Below are 22,260 nucleotides of genomic sequence, written 5' to 3'. Positions count from 1 at the left end.
TATGGACGAACTAGAGAAGCAGAAAAATTGTTAGTTTAATAAATTACTGCAAATAAACCTATAATCAATCTACCCGTGCTTCTGACAATGTCAAAGGTTTAATGTTATTCGAGAAAACAGATGACCCAGTCTTGAACCTATTGATCTTCTTCAATTTTTCTCTGACAACCATAACTGGCACTGTCAGTTTGGTTACCAAATAGTTAGATAATGAACCCAATAACACCCCTTTAATTGCAGATTGACCTTTCGAACCCACTACCGCCAAGGTTGGCTGTAAGTTCTCAATAATTTCCAAAATCAAATGTCTTGGAATTGGGTGATGAATAATCTCAATGACTATATGAATTTGTAATTTGGTTAACTTCAATAAGTTTAAGACTTGCTGTTTCGCTTTATTTAACGTGTTGAGCCTTTGGTTTTCTCTTGTGGATTCATTCAAGGTATTACCTTTTAAATGATGATTATTGTCATTCTCCTCAATGACACAAACAATAAATAATACTGATCCATCTACAAGAACGGTACCAAGACACCATTCCAATGCAAATATCGACTCAGGTGAGAAATCCATACAGACAAGGAATATTTTTGGTTTAACTCTAGGATTGATCAATTGGAAGAAATTACCTCTGGTTATAACTTGGATTGCTCTTGAATTGCTCTTATTTGAATCAATTTCTCCTTCTTTGATTGTTTCGTTCAATTTTGAAGCAAACTCAGAGTCCAACTTATCTTCAACAGCTGAAGTATACGGAATCATAAAGTCTTTTTCATTTGATTCTTCAGGTCTGTCACTTGAAGACGAAGACTCGTCTTCGTTGCTCTCATTTGGTTTCAAATTATCATTTTCTTGATCAATAATCTTCTTTCTGTAAATAGAGTAGTTCTCAAGCTTCTGCTTCCTGGATGCAGCATCTTGTTCACTCTTACTAAGGTCCAATCCATTTCCAGTCAATTCATGCTTGTCGTTTTTCAACTTATCCAAAAAATCCTTATCAACATTACTACCAATATTCTTCGCATTAGCAAACGCTCTTTCGTTAGCTGTCAATTCTTCCAATCTTTTGGTCACCGCTCTGTCATGCAAGTTCGAATTTTCTAAAATAGACGAAATTTCATTTATTTTATCATCTTGACATGCGTAGTTTGGTAATATATTTCCAGTATCATCATAGTGGAATTTCTCATTATCTTCATTATCACTAATATGTTCTTCCTCACTAACTTCATTAATCCATAATTCATTCACATCATCTTTGTTCTCGTTTTGTTCACCAATATCCTTCTGCACAAGCCTTTCCAGTGGATCGTGGTTCGTTATTGACCATTTTAAGTCCCTATTAAATTCGTCATTCAGTATCAGAGACGATCTGCTGTTGTGCCCGGATTTGGATGGGGAATGTGATCTACCCCTATTCATTGTACCAGATTGCCTTCTAATGGCCATCTGTTCTGCCTCTAATTTGGAAAGCTTACTGGCCATATTGTATATTTGCTAATTGACTACAGTATTATAGTTTGCTAAGCCAAATAAGGAAGGATATAATCATTCCTTCTCATATCCTCACTAATCTGTAAATGACCGCGATAATTGATATACCAAGAAAAAAAGTTGGTTTACAGGTTATTGAAAGAAAATACAAGCTCTATTATAAACTACTATATATTCTGGGCTACTACTTCACGGAGAGGTTCACTCAAGTCTGATAGTCACTCTCAGAGTCATCGCTATCCTCCTGTAAATATTCAACGAGTAAACTTACACCCGATTTCAATTCTGGTATAGAGCTAACAGGGTTGTTAGTAGATGCAAAAACCTTTTTCGGGAAAGGTTGGATTAACTCGAATTTGAAAGAAAATTTCTCTACGTAGTCATCCACAGATATTGTTTCATCGGGTAAATGCAATGAGCTGATGTAACTGAAAATTTCGTCTTCGTTGTTGCAATCGTTCAAGGTGGAATTTATTAAATCGTTGACGAAAATCTTCAGTTCGATATACAAATGCAAGTCGTTGACGGTGATGGATGTCAGGATGACTTCGATAATTCTCTTACCGTTTGGTAATTTGATGGAAATTTTAATTTTGGGGGACGAGTCGTCATTTAAGGCTTCGAACCACTTGGTTTGGATTAACGAGAACAAGAAGTTTTCTCTTAGTTTTACTAACTCTTCAAGGTCATGTTTCATTTTGATTTCATTTTCCTTCTGAACCCTCTTTAATCTATCCTTCTCTAATGATTCAGTGTACGCATCGTCCTGTTGTTGCTTTAAAAGACGCGATATTTCTATCTCTTGCTTATCAATTCTCTGGGTTATTAACTGAGCATTGAAATTATCCATCAATTTGTGTACATTTTTGAGGATCTTTTTAATGGTTCCTATGTTTTCTCCATTGCTTATAAATGCATGGGGAATGTTTGACTTATAGACTATTGACATAGATGATAATATAGACGGATTATTCGAAACATTGCCAACTAGCATGATATATGGAAGCTTCTTTACTTTGTATGCCTGGCCAACTTCAAATGACTCAGGGTCCTTCTCAACATTATTCAAATATATCGATGTCTCTTTGAAAATTCCATCATTCTTATTGAATATTCTGTTGAAATGATCATTTATTAATAAGTTTTGTAAGAAGTCTTGAGATTCCTGATCGTTATTCACTAATATTACTAGCAACCATGTGTAGTTACTTTGGGTTTGCTCGTGTGTTCCATTAAAACCACTGTCAATTATATTAAAGTTGTCTAAAACAGAAGGTCTTCTTACGTCAACTTCTTCAACCTTCTCCACCACATCATCAAACTTTTCGTTGCTTGAATTTATATCCATTTCCGACTCGCTGTTGAGTTCACTTGCCAACCAACTTAAATACGAATGGCTGTCATCGTAGTTGTCATAATCAAATCCTCTGGGAAATTTGTTAACACTTGTAGATCTATTGCCTGAGCTACCAAACAAAAACCTGAAAATCGATATTATGATTTGCAAAACGGCCTTTGGAATTATCAACAATATTAACCAAATGGAAGTGACCGGTGATTTCTTCTGTTCCCATGACTTAGCATCAGAAGTACTACTTGCAGATTTCAATGAAGAGTGAATTCCGACGTCCAATTGCCAATTATTAGAGATTCTTGGAGCTTTGGGTAATCGTGGAAGGAAGCTGTCCAAAGCGAATTGGCTCTGCAAATTCATGACATTATCACGATCACCAAACGAACGGTGACTCAAGTGCGTGTTGTTATCCTGATTGTCTAATTCCTCAAACCCTGAACTTATCGGTTGTGATTCGACCGATGCAAATTTGCTATCAAAGTAGGTAGAAATTGAGTTATTAAGGTTCCAGTCATTGACCCTCAACAATTTATGTATGTTCTCGGTTTCTTCTTCTGGCCCCAAGCCTGTAATAGCCTGAAACTGGGAAATTAAGTCCTTTCTTTCGTCTGACAACTCATCTATTGACATCTTGATTAGCTTGTACTTGGCCTGATGGCAACTACGTGTAGGTTGTAATATGGCTTATATGGGCTTTTGATAATGATTATGTCATCGTGGCCGTTTGTGTTACATAATCAGTCTAGCCTTACTGCTTGGCTCTCAAAGAAGTACTACTAGTCAGGAACTCAAATAAGCTACATCGTAACAGAACCAGAAATAAATGGTAGTATTGTATTGGGCATAACTAACTATGCCCGGGAAATAAGTGGGCTTTCGGGCAAAAACGTAGCCCTTGCACTCACCTCAGATGCCATCCTTTCACCCATGACAGCCCATAACTACCTCGCTCTGGATCACGGCTACTAGAATATCGCGTTGAGCATGTGCAACGGTGATGCCAAAATATCTTCGAATGCATTCGCCAACCACAACTACTTGTTCTGCTATTGTTGGTGTGCCGAATTGATAATCACCCAATAGCAGTGCTACCATTCGTTTCTACAAAACTGCATATACCAAATCGGTATGCTACAGAACCATATTTTAGCCCATTTGGAGTAAGATCCAGGTACCACCAACCTCGTCGGCTCTCATTCACCAATAGACCCGGGTCTTTAGTGGTCATTTCACGTCGTCGCGGGTCGTATCTACTCTTACACACAGCTATACAACATCCCGTGTCAATATGGGCGTACCAACCTCAATACCGTTAAACTCATATAGGCGAATTGCTTCTCTGGCCCCTCCCCCTCCCCCACTAGGATCGTCCGTCCAAATCCCCACCGTCTGTCATCGCATCATTTTAGAATCTCTTTACCTACTCACTATTTACATTCTCTACCACCATGCTGGCTCTCGGGTCTCCGTTCGCGATCTGTCTCGCGCCATCACGACTCCCCCATATCCGTTATCTGGGGGGCGCATTGTCTCGCTGATGAACTGCGTTTCATTAGGTCGCCTTATTTATCAATTTTGTGTCATGGCTCTCAACTTCGGTCCGTTTTATGCTGCAAACGAACCTCGGTAACATGCCATAACCTATCCATCCTAGTTGTAACCGCTCAACAGCCTGGCAGAGTATGTTCATCTTACATGGCCATGTAAAAGCGGTCTTGTCAAATACCTATCCGATATATCCTTGCTTCCAGTCTTCCCGCCTCTGTCTCAGTCAGACTACTGGCAGAGAAATTGCTGCGAACTTTTCGGTGTAGAAATGCCCGTGTCGGTCCAACGGACTCCTGATGCTTTCTCATACATAGCACTGCTATCTACCATATACTATCACAATACTCTCGTAATACATATGTTGCATCAAGCGCCACCTCTATCAATGAATATTAAGCAAAAGTAAACACAGCAACCCGCTGGAGCAACCGTTTATAGCCCAATGAGATCGACAACAACCATGAGGATCCGTAGTCCTGCATGCAACTGATGGACGAAATTCTCTAACCATTTGAAGAACAGCTTTCATAAATAGTATATAAAGAACAGACTTTCTTTTCACAAGGAAATTGCAAATTTTTTCCAGGAGAATTTTTCTATCAAGACACTTATTATTATTCCATTATATAGACAGTAAGAACACCCTAGAAAGATTTTAGAAAGTTTGTCTCGAGAATGTCTAAGATTTTTCAAACCAAATTAGCCAAAACTGCGTTAGCAGCTGCTGCAGGGGTTGGTGGTACTATCGTGTACTTGGATTTTATCAGGCCGCCAGTTGTGTCGGACTTGAACAACTCATACAAGCCATTAAGAAAAGAGTTGGCGACACCACCATCAAGAGAATCGTTATTGAATAAGTTGGAAACTACGCCTAAATTCGACGTTATAGTCGTCGGAGGAGGTGCAACTGGTACTGGTACAGCAGTCGATGCTGCTACCAGAGGGTTAAACGTTTGTTTGTTGGAAAAGAGTGATTTTGCTTCCGGAACATCTTCTAAATCGACCAAGATGGCCCACGGTGGGGTTCGTTACTTGGAAAAGGCTATTTTCCAGTTATCGAAGGCTCAGTTGGACTTGGTTATCGAAGCATTAAATGAAAGAGGTAACATGTTGAGAACCGCACCACATTTATGTTCTGTTTTGCCAATCATGATTCCAGTTTACAAATGGTGGCAAGTTCCTTACTTCTTCGTTGGTTGTAAGATGTACGATTGGTTCGCTGGTCACCAAAACTTGAGATCATCGACTGTTTTCTCAAGAGAAATGACTAGTGCTATTGCCCCAATGATGGACGACTCGAACTTGAAGGCCACATGTGTTTACCACGATGGTACCTTTAATGATGCTAGAATGAATGCTACTTTGGCTATTACTGCTATTGATCAAGGTGCTACTGTTTTGAACTACATGGAAGTTAAGCAATTGGTCAAGAAGGATGATAAGATTACCGGTGTCCTCGCTGTTGATAGAGAAACTGGTAAGGAATACAATATTAATGCTACTGCTACTGTTAACGCTACTGGTCCATTTGCTGACAAGCTTTTGGAAATGGACAAGGATCCTCAAGGTTTACCACCAAAGATTGACCAACCTCCAAGAATGGTTGTTCCATCTTCTGGTGTCCACGTTGTTTTACCTGAATACTACTGTCCAAGAGATATGGGTTTATTAGATCCATCTACTTCTGATGGTCGTGTTATGTTCTTCTTACCATGGCAAGGAAAGGTTTTGGCTGGTACTACTGATACTCCTTTGAAATCCGTTCCAGAAAACCCAATTCCTACCGAAGAAGATATCCAAGATATTTTACAAGAATTGCAAAAGTATATTGTTTTCCCTGTTAACAGAACCGATGTTTTATCTGCTTGGTCTGGTATTAGACCATTAGTCCGTGACCCATCTACTATTCCCGAAGATGAACAACCAGGTTCCGGTAGTACGCAAGGTTTAGTTCGTTCTCATTTCATTTCTCAATCTCCTAGTGGTTTACTTACCATTTCTGGTGGTAAATGGACTACTTACAGAGAAATGGCTCAAGAAACTGTTGATACATTAGTTAAAAACTACGATTTCGATGGTAAGAACAACGCCTTATTACCATGTCAAACTAACAAGATTATCTTAGCTGGTGGTGAAGATTATTCAAAGAATTATTCTGCTAGATTGATTCACGAATACAGAATTCCTTTGAAGTTGGCTAAGCATTTGTCACACAACTATGGTTCAAGAGCTTCATTGATTTTGGAATTATATCACCAATCTGATTACAACAAGTTACCAATCACTTTAGCAGCCAATAAGTCTTTTGAACCTTCCGAAGATAAGGAATCAGAAGAAAATATTTTATCGTACCAATCGTTTGACGAGCCATTCACGATTGCCGAATTAAAATACTCTTTGAAGTACGAATACGCCAGAACTCCAGTTGATTTCTTAGCTAGAAGAACTAGATTAGCTTTCTTAAACGCCAGAGAAGCTTTGACTGCTGTTGACGGTGTATGTGCTATTATGGAACATGAATTAAAGTGGGATGAAGAAACGACCAAGAAAATGAAATTTGAAGCTAACGATTATATTGGTAAGATGGGTATCTCTCCAAAGAGATTCGATGTTGAAGATTTCATCGTCCAATGATATGATTAATAATTTGTTTGTATTTGTATATTGCTAAGTATAATTTTTGTTTTTTTTCCTGTTATAGAGAAAATATTGTGCAATACATATACTATTTATCTAAGATAAAATCTACCAAACCGGTTAATATTCACTGTATTACTGGCGGCGAGTGGAACACGAACAAATTAACTAATAAAATCATACTGATGATGCACTCTTCCAAGAAAGCCAAGAAAGTGTAGTACTGATATTCACCAAAAATTAGGAGAAACTTACTGGGGTTTTCAAAATTGATTCCAGCAAACGACGACAAAATCGAATAAACTGCTCTGATAATATAGAAAGCGATAGATCCAAGTAATATCTTGGCCATAGTTCGATGGTCCTCGTTCAAACTATGACCCCACGCGATGAGAACAGCCATAAAAATAATAATAACAAGAAAAAGAATCGACCCAGCTTTCATGGGCGATGACCCACTATTCAGGCCATTGGAGTTGATTCCAGTAGCACCGACAATTGTGCAAATAACAGCAGCCGTAATCATCAACGTCAAAACCCTAAATGGCAAGTTTTTTTTCAGGGTAGTACCCACCAACTTCCCGAGGCCCACATTCCTAACATTCATCATCTGGTCCTCTGACCCCGTATCATACTTGAAGGGGTTTTCCACGAGTGCCTCTGGGTCCTTCTCCGTGACCATCAATTCTAAAAACGGCAACACACTCTTGATAAGCAACCCCAAACTAACATTATCCAATATGTAAGTCGCCATAGTCAATCCACTACTATACTGCGATTGATGAAGCAAAACGATCCCACAGATCCCTCCGGCAACCTTGAGCACCGTAAATATCCCAAAATATCCCACAAACCTCTTAATGATCCCACGGTCCGTTCCCTTCATCCACTTTTGAACAACCACCACACCCAATCCAATAAGCATAATTGCAAAAAAAATCAATTGCACATACGCAACAATTTCCCAACTAGTAGTATTCAGCACCATTGATTTAACTTTCTGAATTCAATGCTTATATCTCTAAATACCTCTCATTTTTTGTCGTCTTTCGGCACCTATTTATATTTCCTTTCGCCTGTAGCTGTCGTAATTCATTCATGTTTAGCCATCACCCAATCGAGTTTGGTACAGCCAAGAATCCTAACCTAGCCAAGTCCGATTAATGACGCAAATTATTCTCTAACTCATGGAACCTTTTTGCACACATTAAATTACGGACTATATGTCAATGTTGCGTTTTAGGTTTATATCCGATATATTCCAACTTCGATCCGAGACTGTTGAAGTATGGCTAAATTATATAAGCGGACCTATTTAACGGGTGCGATTAGGTAAGCGACAAAATTTCCAATCTTATCAAATTTGGCCGACTACTTTCGAGCCGGCTAACGTTCTTTTGCATAATAAGATACAAAGCAAGACCGTTAGATAGAAGATAATAGTGTTAGTAAGGGCGGAGAAAAAAATAGTGGAGCACCTAAGAAAATTTTCAAATGACAGAGCGAGTATTGAAAAGTAACTTAGACTCGAGCATAAGTCCTTATAATCGGTACGGTGGAGTGAATAGAACGAAGGTAGCAAAGAATGCACCGAAGAATTTAAAAAAGAATGGAACACTCAGGGGAAAAAAGCGATCAAAGAATGGTTGCCTCAGTTGCAAGAAACTTCGAATCAAAGTACGTATTAAGATTTGCAGGCATTCGGTAAAATGGATTGGAGTGATACTAACGAGCATAGTGTGATGAGAGTAAGCCGAGATGTGAATATTGTGTTCATACAAGTCGGGAGTGTGTATATCCTGTGGAGGAGGTAGCGAGAATAGAAGATGGATCCAAGGATACGATAGATATAAATGGCACAATAAATACGAAGGATACGAGGTTGGAAACGGTGCAAACGAAATGGCAGATGGTAGAAGAGGAACAGGATCCAGCCAAGACATTTGGAGGGCTTACATGTGAACTTATGTTGAATTCGTCTACCAAATTGTTGAATATATCGACATTTGAATTGAGGTTGTTGAACTTCTTCAACGCCTATTGTATACCGTTAATTTCGTTTGGAGTCAACATGAGGGCGGACAGAACCTGGCGTACACAGGTGCCCAAGTTGTTCTTGCAGTCCGACTTGGTACGCCAGTCCATCTTTCTGTTCAGTAGCATTAATTTATGGCCATTGTGTGATTTTGAAAAGCTTATAGATGTTGACACGGACCACGCTGTGCGGAGGGACATGGAGCGAATGGGCAACGTAGTGAACTATAAATTGCTCACAGAAAGTTTGAGTTTGGAAAAACCAGAGCAGGACCCTAGTAATAATCTATTTCTTAAAACGAGCAAATATTTCATGAATACTCTCAAGCATACGGGAAACATCATTGATAGAACCACTACTGATGTTGAACCTGAAATAGATGAAATAACGGCGTCGGAACTACTGGTTTCTGGAATCTTAATTTTTTCATTTTTGGGTATTCATCCACATAGACTTGTGCCGTTGGTGTCATTTGACCACGAAATTGAAACTGACTTTCTTTCGATCGTAAGAGGTGTCAGGAATGCGATCAAAGTCAGTTACAAAGCATTGGCAACTTCTGATTATTTTGGTATTTTACCGTTGATTAATAGTTCAATCGAGTCAAATCCGATAACGAGATCATTGCGGAGCCAACTCTCTGAATATTACGATGACCAAGTGAAGACGTCAATAACGAGCGATAACTTTGCTACGCTACAGAATTCTATAGCAAGTTTGGAATTGCATATGTCTAAAACGATTTTTTTGAATTATCCAGTGCCATTGTTTGCTTGGATTCTTTTGATTCCAGACGATCTTCATGAATTGATCAGGGCAAAGCACTTCTTTGCGTTGAGGATGCTTTATGTTTTTGCTTGTTTATGCTGCGTAACAAAATTTCAACTATATGACAGTAAAAATATTTGGAATGATTATATTTTCTGGTTCAAAGATTATAACTTCCAATGTTTTAATGGAACCTGGAATTCTGAATTCGATGAAAAACTATATCGTGTCATCTTTGAACGAAAATTCAGGATTCCAAACAACTCATTCCATTTATTAGGAAAGTTTGATCCTAATTCATTTTTCGAGTAAGAGCATCTAAAAGTGGGGCCCCGCATATCAACAGAGGTAAGTGTTATATGTCTTGATGTGCTCATTTGTGGTTTAATAAAGCCAGCCAAGAACATACAGGATAAAAGGTTTAGGAGATCTTATCAGATTCTTCAAAATGTACTCAATACAGTACACCAAGCTTATATGATCAAAAGTATGAGTGTTTAATAGTAACGCATAATGTAAGAAGAATTATATGGTATATATTTATTATGGGAATGTGAATAAAAAGGATTATATGGATTGTACATATTGTAATATCTGACCGATACGCCCGACAGATCTCCGCGATTTAAGATGACAACAAAGATAGTATATGTAAGGCAAAGAAACTGATAGAGTATTATGTCTCATAAAAGTATTATAGCTGATTTCCTATTGTTCGACTTAGATGGTACTCTTGTAAATTCAACACTTGCTGTAGAAAAGACATGGATTGAACAATGCAATAATCATAATTCAACAAATGAAGTACCTATCGATGCTGAGATTTTATTAAATTCAGCACATGGAACAAGAACGGCTGAAACAATCAAAAGATGGTTTCCTTATTTACAAAACGACAAAGAGTCTATTAATCTTTTTGAAAAAGCCATTGTTACAAATTATGGGCATTTAGCGGAAGAGGTCAAGGGTGCAACACATTTGATCGATAGTATAAATAAGTTTGGAAGTAATCAGTGGGCTATAATAACTTCTGGTACTAAAGATTTAGCATATGGGTGGTTTGAAAAATTATTTGTAAATTCTGGCAAGCCAAAGGTTTTCATTACTGCAAATGATGTTTCGCAAGGTAAGCCGAATCCCGAAGGCTACTTGGAGGCATTTAGTCAATTAAAAGAGACAAACAAACTAGTTGGTCATGAATTTTCTGCTGTTGTTTTCGAAGACGCCCCGGTGGGTATTCAAGCGGGTATTGCTGCAGGGTTTCATGTTATTGGGATTGCAACTACTTTTGATAAGGATACTTTAATAAACGCAGGATCATCATTTGTAGTCGAAGATTTGTCAAAAATACACATTACGAAAACTACTTCAACATCATTCCAATTAGATTTGGATATATTATAAAATTTATTATTGAATATTTTATAAACTCACAATAAATATATATATTATTCATCATTTGATTTCCAAATCTTCAATTGTTTCAGCTAATTTATTAACTCTGGCTTTTCTGATTTGCTCTGTCCTCTTCTTATCGTCGGTTGCAAATTTATCACTCACTGAAATATTAAAGCTGTCATCATAGTCTTCATCGCCATAGGCATCATTTCCACCATATTTTAATTGGTAATCACTAGGTGGTTCTTTCAAAATGTCTCTAATGGTGTCATTGCTTACGAGCTGATTATGGACCCCAAAACTGAAGCACCATTTCAAATGAATCAACCGCAAGTAAAGAAACCAACTATTGATAGCGAGTGATCTTGTTTTTGATAATTTAATATAATTCGAGTCCATTAATGAATTAATTATATCTATGCCTTCAGGTGACTTCTTCAAAATTTCAATTCTCTTCTCATAGGAGGTATAGTTTGCTATGGTATATAATATATCTCTGAAAATTGAATGGGTTTCCTTCTTGTTCTTTTTAGTAATTTTGTGGGTAGAAAAATTAGCTAATCTCTCGATAATAGCAGAAAGTTCTTCTTGTTCATAGTAAGGTGAATTGGCATTATATTCGGTTTCTTCATCAGCGTCGCCACTATTGTCGTAGGTAAAAATCTCATAGCACAATGCTATAATTCTTCCAGCAGCTTTAGCGATTTCAATGTTCTCGTTATCTACTAATGCAACTAATTTTGGCATAGTATCTGTAATATAGTCATTTAAGTATTCACCCCTTTCTATTAACGTTAAAAGACACCCTGCACCATGTAATGCCGCGATTGCAACTGCCGCTTCACCATTTGCTTGATTTACAGAATCACTGATAATTTTCTTATCAACATCTTCAGCAAAAAATGTCGAGTATTCTCTATCACCAGATCTAAGCTGAGCTGTTAATGTATTCGAGCTGGCATTATAACCTTCAGCTAACTCTATCAAGGAGGTTACTTTGTCATCAATACCATAGCTCGAAGACCCATTATGCAAAATCATTAATAAACCTGTATACCCAGTTATCACACTAGCCTTATTTTCACTATTTACAGTCTGCGTTGTAGGATCTTGAATTAATCTTTGCACAAGATTTAAGAAATCTTGGGATATTAACTCTCCGAATTCGTCAATATCACTTGCCAATAATCCAATACAAGATCTAAACAATAACAAAAATTCACTTGGAGATCTGTAATCGCCACTGGTCAATAACTTAATCAACTCTAAAACCTTATCCTCGGAAACATAGTTCTTAGTGCCTGCATTCTCTTCGTTATAAACAACCAAAGGCTTTGAAACAATGAGCTTGTATAATTGCGCCAAAAGCATTTCTCTGGATTGCGACGAGACTTCTGTTCTAGACATCGACAACGAATGAATAATGTCATTTATCGTTGTCAGTCCTGATTGAATTCTAGCTTGGTTCAAATTACTAATAGATTTTTGTTTGTAATCTTGGGAATCAGTATTACCGGTGATAGTACTTTCATCCTGTAGACTCTGTTTCTCTAAGAGACTTTGCAAAGACTCTAATTTCATAGTCAATAATTCTTCTATGCTTTGAAAATTCACATCTAATGACCCATTTTCTTCGCCATCTACTTTAGGTGTTCTAACTCTTGAAGCTGATCTTGACGAGGAATTGGATTTAACATCCTCTTGGAGGAATTTTTTATGTCCTGATGGTCTCATTGGCATTTTTATTAAATAATTACAGAGGAATTAAAAACTGGACTTTCATGGCCCTATTTAAGTCTTTTAATCATTACTTGTATGACGAGTCACGTGTAAATTGCAGCTTTTCTGAATTAGTAGCAATCTTGTTAGGTGCATTGTGCATCCCAACAGTGCAATAACCAATGGTCGTAGGAATAAAGTAAACGTACCAAACGGAAGAAGGTGCATGCGTTCTTGGTTATCATACATAAAAAAGGGCCAACAGAGTCTTGGAATTGGCTCTGTTACTACGAATTATTCGAATTAATATCTACTGCTCATTAGTAAGACGTTTCACAACCAACGGTAGTCACTAAGTATGTATTATTCTCAGCTTTTATATAGTATATGAAGGAATGCAGAATTGGGAGTGCAGTGTAACATTAGTATAGACAAATATCAAAAACCACAGGGTTTGCTCTAAAATGCTACCTCATGCGGGAAGACGTTTACCTCGCGGCCATTGGCCCTCACAGTTTCGTTCTTAACATCCTTGGGCAACAGCTTTCTCATATCGAAGGCATCGATTTGGTCGTCTGTAGCGTTTTTATCAGTTGGTGGATCTCGTCCATAATAGCCAACCACCCTTCGGTACACACTGTAATCTAGCTTTTCATATAGATGTTGAGCCAAAACGTTCGTTACCTTGACAAACAAGTCTATAAATAAAGTTTCGTATGGTTCATCCTTTACCAAGTTTTCCAAATGCAAACATAAATCCGATGCTAATCCTATTCTTCTGTATTGAGCATTGACTGTGACTGCAGTTATGTGGGTATGCCATTCTTTTTTCGACAATTTTCCTTCGTTTTTGCCCATCATATATCCACTGATTTCGTGGTCTTGGTTAAAGTCATTGCTTACTTCAACTGATTTGAAAAATAGTGAAGGCCATTCGATTAGGTACTGGAAATAAAATTGCAAATTGAAATTTTCAGTTAATGGATCGAGGTTAACTGGGTTTATTTCAAATAAATCTTCAATTTGAAATGGTTTTATAGAAGTCATTGGATGTCTTGGTACATTAGTTGCTAGTATGTACTTCCGTCTTCAAGATAGCTTCAAATCGTTTCTCCGGGTAACCTCGGTTGAATTTGTTCAAATTTTTTTGTATATTTGCCATTAACGTAATACTGGATAGTGTTTTTACTGAATATATATCTAATTCTCAGATACATAAGAATCAATAAATATGTTCGGAGGTCCAGGTAGTCAACCAAGTGAAGATCAAAAGAAGTTGCAAGAAAAGTATGCCGTTGATACTTTAAAAACTGCCGGTTTTATTGCGGGAGCTTTATGGGTTGCACCAATTATCTTCCATTATATCAAGAGACAACTCTAAATATAATGTTCGATTCTACATACTTTATGATGAATAGCATTTAAATCAGATTTGCTTCGTTTTGTACATATATCAACTGTATAAGAATTACAATATTATACTATATTAAAATCTAACTATTGTAAAAGACAAATATTCGTTAGTTCTCATCGTCATCTTCACCTTCACTCAAATTGACTAGATCCTCTCTTAATTTGCTTATCTTGCTTGCTAGATTCAAAAATTCCAATCTTTCGGAAATTTTAGACGCGGCCATTAAGGCTTTGTCGTTCTTGATTAATTTTGCAATACTTAATGCCTTGTTTAATCTTGACTCTTGACATGCAGACGCAAATAATTTCAATAATGACTTATCGAATATCATACTGTAATTCTGTAATCTTTCTAAGATTTCGTCGTTGAATTCTTCATTTTCTCCGTCATTCAATGAATCGTTTACTATTCTACCCATAGTAGATGCACGTAAGAATGTTTCCTCAGCATCATCTTCATTTTTGGATGCATCTGTACCACCATTGACTTCATTCTCCTTGGATTTACCATTAGTTACTGGTAGTTTTATATCTAACTCTATTGGTAAAGGTAATGGAAATCCTGGGTATTGGTTGTCAGTTTTTAATATCAAACAATTTAATTGATCTTTATATAAACCTAGTGGCCAACATTTCCAATTCTTCTTAGATTCACTGTTTCCATTTTCCGTAATGACCTCTTTACAGTTAAGAATAGGAATCCATTTGGCATTATTAGTTTCACGCCATGTCGATAAAATGAGTACTGTATCGTCTATACCTGGAACCAAACAAGGATCATTGTATTCGTTAAAGAAAACTCCCTTTATAAGTGGAAGATTTGGATACTTTGTACACTTTTTAAGTGGTAATAAAACATCTTGTTGGATAAATTTGTAATCTTGATTGACATCAATTATAGAATATGTGTATACGTTAGGTGAGATTTGATTAATCATGAATATAATTGAGCTGGATGACGCCATTAATGTAACTACTGGAGGCGTTTTTATCAAGTTGATGCAAAGACCATGCAAATTAAAAAACCTAACATAGCCCAAATTGGTACCAATTATAATTAAGGCATCACTATAGTCATTCTCAATTCTTGAATTATTGGTTAAACTAACTGAGGTGATGAATTCGTCTTTCAATAAAGGAATATTTCTTTCCCATGAATCTTGAACTGTATCATGAAATCTATAGAGCACTTTCCCACCTAACTTACCTGTTTTATCTTTATATCCAGAACATGCTAATAAGACACCTTTTTCATTCATCGAACATAAGTCATACTGATAATAATCTATGAAGTGATAGTCTTTGTTTATAGATCTATCGAAAAATGAAATAGTTATACTTTGCTGATTTAAGTTCTCTGGGTTTGACGCAGTTTTGACAGACCAAATGTAACCAATAGAGTTCATTGCTAAGTACCTTCTATCTGTATCTGATAATGATTTACTTTGACTTTGACTCCAAGGCGTAGATCCTGGTGAATACGGTTGCAACTCAAATTCCTTATTTTCTGAACTACGATCAGATATATATGGTGAAGGAGATTTATATTTACTCCCATTCAATTTGAAACGCTTATTAGAACGCCTTTCATCTAAATATGAATCAACGTCTTTGTTATAGTAATCTGGCATTTCATTATTATCGTTTTCATCTTCATCATCTTGATCAATCACCAAAGAGTCTTCTTCGTGCAATATGCCATTTGGTTTGGCAAGTGCTTGTTCTTCATCATCAGAATCGTTGAACAAATCATCTGTATTATTGGCATCTGATTCTTCGGCTTCATCCAAAAACAAGTTTCCAGAAATAGGTTCAGAATCTTTACCTACCAAGTCACTGTATGTAACAATGCATCCATTAGTGGTGCCAATGCACAAATTATAGTTAGAGGATCTTGGAATTTCACTCCAAATCAAGTTCGTTGGATAATGTCCATCTTGAAGTTCAAGTTTTACATCCTTAAGTAGCTTTTTGGAATTAAAATCAAATACCTTCAATGTCAAGTCCTTATAGCCAACAGCAAGATGTTTATTATTTGGACTAAGCTCAAAATCAACTATGCGAACATCCGAGTGATCTAACTTGAATTCTTTAACAAAATCAGTCCAGCTTGATCTATCATAAACCTTAATCGAATTGGAAGAAGTGGGTATTAACAAGGACTCGCCGTTTGATGACCATTGGGTCTTGGTAGATATCAATTCATCATTGTTCTCTCCAATGTAGTCGATTGTATCCAATGAGCTATTAATCTTAACTGGGAGTATGCTGGTTATCGTTTCGATTAAATTTGGAACCTCGTTGATAACTGAATAAATTTGAATATTCCCATTTGATAAACTTAATGACAATATTTCTCCGGTCATATTATACGCCATGTTGAGTAACTGATCCGGTATAGGCAACGTTGAAACCGATTTGTCATTAAGCATATCTATCAAGACCAATTTATTATCATCTCCACCGCATAGAAGTCTCTTTCCTTCGTTAATAAAAACTGAATCTCTTAAAGGCAATTCTGATCTGTAAATCGTGCCTTTTGATTCATTTTCGTTCAAATTTATAAGTTCAAGATTACCTGATGTATTAGTTACTAACAACGAGTTTGAATGGAATGACAAAGATGTCAAATTTTCATTTATATCAATTGATACTGGTTCTAAATCAGGTTCATTAATGTTGAAAATTTTGATTAAGCCTTCACTATTACCAATCACTAACTTTTCAATAGCTGGATGATACCTAACAAATGAGTTCCCATTAGGAAATGCAGTTATTTTATCTTCGATCATTATAACTACACAATGAAGTTTGTTCAAAAATAGCTTATTAGTTATACTGATCTTTTAAATGATAATATTGACGCGTTTTTCAAAAAAACCGCGAGTACGGTTTCGCTTGCAAGAAGACATATGGCTCCAACACATTGAATTGACCCAAATATACTAACTCACACCAGAAAATCTTTTCGGTATTGCTATCAATCTGTTTGTTCTCTTATTATGTATCAATAAGCTTTTAGGGCTGAAGCAAGATAAAATGAAAGAAAGTCGCATAATTGGGTGCAAATTGCACCCATAAACTCAATACTTATACCCTAGCTTTCATATTTGCTTCTAAAAGCCAAACGGAGTTGACCATTTAAAATATAGATGTACAGCTTTTATGTGTATTATCTAGACGAAGGTATATGTAGATTTCCCCTTACCAGGTCTTAGGCCAGATAAAATCTCTTGTTATATCTTAAGCAATTGTAGATTTAAAGTATACAAATAGAGGATGTACAATGATGAAACTAAAACTCAGACAGAATATTTGATTTTGGTATAGGAATCGTAAAGCTCAAAGTCCATGGTAGTGGTGCTTGCGGAAGTGATGGGAGGTAGTTAATTCTAATTCTCGGCTTACCATCCCTCAGTCTAGTAAATAAGGATGAAATCCTATCTACAGTATTCAATACCGTATCTAGAATGACATATAACTGTAATTGAGTAAGGCATATATCTCTGGTTGTGAGCTTACATTCAACTTTCTGATTGATAAGCAAACTCGGATAAAATCAAACATCACGAGATTTGTTATCAATTTTTCAATCCAGGTACTACTACTTCTTTCAAACAATTGTACGGTTTTCAAGGATGATGCTGGTTAGATATACAAGGATAGCAATTATTGGGGGTGGCCCTGCTGGACTTGCGGCTGCTAAATCGTTTGGATTACTGCCTACTAATTTTGAAGTTGATTTGTTCGAACGAAATGACAACTTAGGAGGAGTGTGGTTGTATACTGGAAAAAAGCCAAACGGATTGAAAGAAATCAAAGATATTAATAATCCATCAGTTGGTAGAAATGAATTATTCTCGCCAATGTATAAGTATTTGGAGACAAATATTACAGGAAAGCTAATGCAATATGCCAACAGTACTTTTCCACCTGATGCTTTTGTATATCCTACTAGACAAGAAGTTTTCCAATATTTACAAGAATACTCTAATACGATCCCACAAAGTACAAAAATTCATTTGAATTCTAATGTTCTCTCATTGACTAAAAAAAACTCGATATGGGAAGTACAGGTAGAAAATTTGAAGGATAAAAAGACATCGATAAAACAATACGATGCCATTGTTCTTGCCAATGGGCATTTCGAAGTACCTTTTATTCCAAGAGTCAACGGCCTAAACTCTTGGCACATAAAGCTGCCTCTGTCGATAACCCATGCAAAGTATTTTACTGACCCGAATGACTTTGCCAACAAGAATGTTCTTGTTGTTGGAAGTTCATCTAGTGGTACGGACATTGCAATACAATTGACTGTCAGGTGCAATAAGGTATATGTTTCCAATAGGTCTAATTCTCTTGGGCCCGAATTTAAAAACCTTCGTGCTAAGGTTATTGGACTTATAACGAAATATGATTTTGACAACAATAGATCTGTAACCACTGCGGAAGGTGAAACTGTAAGTGATATTGATGCCGTGATTTTTTGTACCGGTTACAGATATGACTTTCCGTTCTTAAAGAGTTATATGGATGACGGTTCTATTATAGACGCTGAAGGAACTATGGTTCATAATATTTACAAGCAAATGTTTTATATCCCAGATCCGTCCTTGGCCTTTTTCGCGTTACCAAAACAGATTGTTCCTATGCCACTAGCTGAATCGCAGGCTGCTGTTTTGTCCAGAGTCTTCAGCGGCAAGATGGAGCTACCAGATAAAGAAACTATGATCTCTGAATATTCAAAGGAGCTCGAAATGAAAGGTAAGGAATTCCACAACCTAAAATTCCCTGCTGATGCAGACTATTGTAAATCATTACAAGAATGGATTGACCTGAACAATCTTACCAATTATGGTCTACATGCGCCTACTTGGGATAAGGAAAAATATGAAGATAGGAGTATATCAGGTTCAATGAAATCAGATAGAATATCCGAGGTCATTGAACATGCCAATACTTTAAGAGATAAAGGCGAAGGTTTCAGATTGTTACGATGACTGATACAAGTTAGACATACAAATATATTAGAATTAATTTGATACATGAATACTGATACGTAAATTATAGTAGTTCGAATACTTCCATTCTTAGATTCCTACACTACGTCATCCACGCTTATACATACTACACGACAACGTGGTCATATAATCTCTCGCGTATATTCGAATGGCATAAGACCGTATTAATGAATACCTTCTGAATTTGCCAGTGATAAAAACATAATGGCAAGTTGATTAGGTCAATATTTTGAGCGATTTATTTGGACTGCGAGAATTTTGCTGCAATTCAATTCGCAGCCCAACCCTAACATGAGGGAATTTGAAAATCGAGTGTTTGAATTCGGAAATTTCACTCCCTAGACTTTCAGTACGAGGGGCTGTGCCAATGTCATTGTATTATCTGAACGAATGTGAATTTATTGTCGTAAATAGGCCAATACGATACAAGATCGCTAATACCAATCAAAAATCTCGTTCCAAGCTGCAAGCTATCGTCCGTCAATACGGTATTTTCTGCTATCCCGGTACTGTAAATAACAAAATTTTGAAGGCGAAATAAAGGGCTTATTCTTTGAATCAATGACTTCAGTTTTATTGAATATTGGACAAAATACGCTATCAGACGTTAAAACTCCCCCTATCAAATTCTACTTCAATAGTGAGGGATTTATCATTAATGTCCAATATTCGTAGGCTTACATGTAGAAATACATGTGGGTATATGTGAGTAAATGGTGTATAAATACTGTAACTGATCTACTCTTTTTTGGAAATATTTCAGTTGACCAACATAAATGCGTAATAGAAATTTAGAGATTCAGCATGGTTCTGTTGACGCAGATTCCATCTCAATCAATTCTCGTTCATCCAACAATGGAGACATAAACCTTAACTTAGCTGATGAGGAATCCCAAACTCTTGAATCCAATGATTCAAAGACGAGGCTGCAATCGTGGAGAAACGTTCTTTTTTTAAGTTTCACTTCATTAGGTGGAATATATGGGGATCTTGCAACTTCGCCTTTGTATGTTTTAAATTCAATCGAGTATGCAAATTCGCCACCACACCAAAGCGATATCTATGGTGCAATATCATTGATTTTTTATGTTTTCACATTTATTGTTATCTTGAAATACGTGCTAATAGTATTATTTATCGGTCCTAACAACGGTGAGGGTGGCCAGGTAGCTATTTACGCAAAGATTGCCAGAGCATTGAAAATTGGTCCGAAGGGGGTAACTATTCCAGGAACAACTGAAACTTCTGATTTAGAACTATTGTCTAGACAAGAAACATCTAAAAGCTTTATTTTGGACTCAAATAATCTTCTTGGATCTTCATCAAATGTTAAGAATAATCCACAGTTACTTAAGTTTATTGCAAAGTTAATCCTATTCTGTTGTTTTATAGGTTGTGCATTAGTTCTATCTGATGGATTGTTAACACCTACAACATCAGTTCTAAGCGCAATTGCCGGAATTCAAATAGCAAAACCTTCCTTTGATAGTGTCCTTGTCGTTTCTGAAGTGGTTTTGGTGTTTTTATTTGTCATACAACAATTTGGTTCTTACAAGATATCTTTTATTTTTGCACCCATTATTTTTCTTTGGTTAATAAGCTTATTCATCTGCGGAATATTTAACATTGTCCATTACCATCCTCAAATCTTCCGAGCATTATCTCCATACTACGCAATCGCTTTGTTGCGAAAGGTTGGCATTGATGCAGTCGGAGGAGCTATGTTGTCTATAACAGGGACTGAAGCTATGTTTGCTGATATAGGACACTTCGGGAGACTTCCAATTCAACTTGCCTTAACATTTTTTGTTTATCCAATTTTGATTACATCGTATCTTGGACAAGGTGCTTATCTTATTGAACACCCGGAAGATGTAAGGAATCCTTTTTTTTTGTCTATTCCTGGCGGCGACAATAACGGTATCTTTTGGATAATATTTGTTCTCGCAACATTAAGCACAATAATTGCCAGTCAAGCTCTAATTCTAGGCGTTTTCAGTATAATTTCTCAGTTAATTAATTTGGACTGTTTTCCAACGCTTAAAATATTACATGTCTCCAAAAATTGACATGGTAAAGTTTATATTCCAAGTATTAATTGGATATTGATGATAGGGGTTTGCGTTACCACTGCAGGTTTTAAAACTAGCAGTAATGTTACAGCCGCATATGGCTTGGGTATTGCTCTTGATTTAACTGTAACAAGCACCTTGATTTCAATTTGTATGATTTATGTATATAATTGGAATATCATCATTCCAATTTGTTTTATATTGATATTCGTACCCTTAGAGGCAGTTTTGATTATTTCAAATCTAAAGAAAGTAATGCATGGTGCTTGGTTTCCGATAATGATGGCTAGTATTTTCTTCATATTCTTTTCATTCTGGAGATGGGCTAGGTCAAAGGCAATCGAACAAAAATTCAATACAAGAATAAGAATTGACAACTTATATCCTTCATTTAAGAAGGTCCCAGAAAATAAAACTGTTGATTTAAGCCATAGAAGTAATGATAATAGTTGGATGGACCTAGGTGGAGAAGTAATAGAATATGGCATTGAACTTCCAAAGATGCTTAATTCAAGCAATAATGAATTGAAAGTTAATTCAAAATTCGGCTCCACGAACTTGCAACGACATCAAGGAGTCGGAATAATGTATTGTGAATCATCTATTCATATACTTCAATCCCCAAATACGGTACCTCAGATATATGGCAAATTGATTTCATCTTTTGCATCAATTCCGTCTATTTTTATTTTCTGTTCGGTTAGGATTTTGCCAACCCCCAACGTACCTGATAGTGAAAGGGTTTTAATTGGATCAATGAAAATTCCAGGACATTACCGATGTATTGTAAGATTTGGTTT

The 22,260-nt window shown here is 36.5% G+C and overlaps 13 protein-coding genes across 13 annotated transcripts; 7 read left to right on the top strand and 6 right to left on the bottom strand. All coding sequences in view use genetic code 12, as the record gives it.

Moving 5' to 3' along the window:
• Positions 1–64: 64 nt before the first annotated feature.
• DEHA2E08668g (DEHA2E08668p) lies at positions 65–1,486 on the bottom strand (the record flags this gene model as incomplete). The annotated part of the gene is made up of 1 exon (XM_459684.1): positions 65–1,486. The coding sequence occupies one exon, from the start codon at positions 1,484–1,486 to the stop codon at positions 65–67; it is 1,422 nt and encodes a 473-aa protein (XP_459684.2).
• A 214-nt stretch (positions 1,487–1,700) lies between these two features.
• Positions 1,701–3,479, bottom strand: DEHA2E08646g (DEHA2E08646p; the record flags this gene model as incomplete). The annotated part of the gene is made up of 1 exon (XM_459683.1): positions 1,701–3,479. The coding sequence occupies one exon, from the start codon at positions 3,477–3,479 to the stop codon at positions 1,701–1,703; it is 1,779 nt and encodes a 592-aa protein (XP_459683.2).
• A 1,593-nt stretch (positions 3,480–5,072) lies between these two features.
• On the top strand, positions 5,073–7,031 carry DEHA2E08624g (DEHA2E08624p; the record flags this gene model as incomplete). The annotated part of the gene is made up of 1 exon (XM_459682.1): positions 5,073–7,031. One exon carries the CDS (start codon positions 5,073–5,075, stop codon positions 7,029–7,031), a length of 1,959 nt encoding a protein of 652 aa, XP_459682.1.
• Positions 7,032–7,161: 130 nt separating this feature from the next.
• On the bottom strand, positions 7,162–8,022 carry DEHA2E08602g (DEHA2E08602p; the record flags this gene model as incomplete). Its single annotated transcript, XM_459681.1, has 1 exon — positions 7,162–8,022. The coding sequence occupies one exon, from the start codon at positions 8,020–8,022 to the stop codon at positions 7,162–7,164; it is 861 nt and encodes a 286-aa protein (XP_459681.2).
• Positions 8,023–8,528: 506 nt separating this feature from the next.
• DEHA2E08580g (DEHA2E08580p) lies at positions 8,529–10,149 on the top strand (the record flags this gene model as incomplete). The annotated part of the gene is made up of 2 exons (XM_459680.1): positions 8,529–8,711; positions 8,773–10,149. 2 exons carry the CDS (start codon positions 8,529–8,531, stop codon positions 10,147–10,149), a joined length of 1,560 nt encoding a protein of 519 aa, XP_459680.2.
• Positions 10,150–10,515: 366 nt separating this feature from the next.
• Positions 10,516–11,241, top strand: DEHA2E08558g (DEHA2E08558p; the record flags this gene model as incomplete). Its single annotated transcript, XM_459679.1, has 1 exon — positions 10,516–11,241. One exon carries the CDS (start codon positions 10,516–10,518, stop codon positions 11,239–11,241), a length of 726 nt encoding a protein of 241 aa, XP_459679.1.
• A 51-nt stretch (positions 11,242–11,292) lies between these two features.
• On the bottom strand, positions 11,293–12,975 carry DEHA2E08536g (DEHA2E08536p; the record flags this gene model as incomplete). The annotated part of the gene is made up of 1 exon (XM_459678.1): positions 11,293–12,975. One exon carries the CDS (start codon positions 12,973–12,975, stop codon positions 11,293–11,295), a length of 1,683 nt encoding a protein of 560 aa, XP_459678.2.
• Positions 12,976–13,413: 438 nt separating this feature from the next.
• On the bottom strand, positions 13,414–14,001 carry DEHA2E08514g (DEHA2E08514p; the record flags this gene model as incomplete). Its single annotated transcript, XM_459677.1, has 1 exon — positions 13,414–14,001. One exon carries the CDS (start codon positions 13,999–14,001, stop codon positions 13,414–13,416), a length of 588 nt encoding a protein of 195 aa, XP_459677.2.
• A 184-nt stretch (positions 14,002–14,185) lies between these two features.
• DEHA2E08492g (DEHA2E08492p) lies at positions 14,186–14,335 on the top strand (the record flags this gene model as incomplete). The annotated part of the gene is made up of 1 exon (XM_459676.1): positions 14,186–14,335. One exon carries the CDS (start codon positions 14,186–14,188, stop codon positions 14,333–14,335), a length of 150 nt encoding a protein of 49 aa, XP_459676.1.
• Positions 14,336–14,474: 139 nt separating this feature from the next.
• DEHA2E08470g (DEHA2E08470p) lies at positions 14,475–17,159 on the bottom strand (the record flags this gene model as incomplete). The annotated part of the gene is made up of 1 exon (XM_002770400.1): positions 14,475–17,159. One exon carries the CDS (start codon positions 17,157–17,159, stop codon positions 14,475–14,477), a length of 2,685 nt encoding a protein of 894 aa, XP_002770446.1.
• Positions 17,160–18,005: 846 nt separating this feature from the next.
• Positions 18,006–19,367, top strand: DEHA2E08448g (DEHA2E08448p; the record flags this gene model as incomplete). The annotated part of the gene is made up of 1 exon (XM_459674.1): positions 18,006–19,367. One exon carries the CDS (start codon positions 18,006–18,008, stop codon positions 19,365–19,367), a length of 1,362 nt encoding a protein of 453 aa, XP_459674.2.
• A 388-nt stretch (positions 19,368–19,755) lies between these two features.
• On the top strand, positions 19,756–19,929 carry DEHA2E08426g (DEHA2E08426p; the record flags this gene model as incomplete). The annotated part of the gene is made up of 1 exon (XM_002770399.1): positions 19,756–19,929. One exon carries the CDS (start codon positions 19,756–19,758, stop codon positions 19,927–19,929), a length of 174 nt encoding a protein of 57 aa, XP_002770445.1.
• Positions 19,930–19,949: 20 nt separating this feature from the next.
• On the top strand, positions 19,950–20,063 carry DEHA2E08404g (DEHA2E08404p; the record flags this gene model as incomplete). The annotated part of the gene is made up of 1 exon (XM_459673.1): positions 19,950–20,063. The coding sequence occupies one exon, from the start codon at positions 19,950–19,952 to the stop codon at positions 20,061–20,063; it is 114 nt and encodes a 37-aa protein (XP_459673.1).
• Positions 20,064–22,260: the final 2,197 nt, after the last annotated feature.

Source organism: Debaryomyces hansenii (genome assembly GCF_000006445.2).
Source record: "Debaryomyces hansenii CBS767 chromosome E complete sequence".
NCBI lineage: Eukaryota > Fungi > Ascomycota > Pichiomycetes > Serinales > Debaryomycetaceae > Debaryomyces > Debaryomyces hansenii.
Note: the sequence above shows the minus strand (reverse complement) of the source record. Positions and strands in the feature narration are given on the sequence as shown.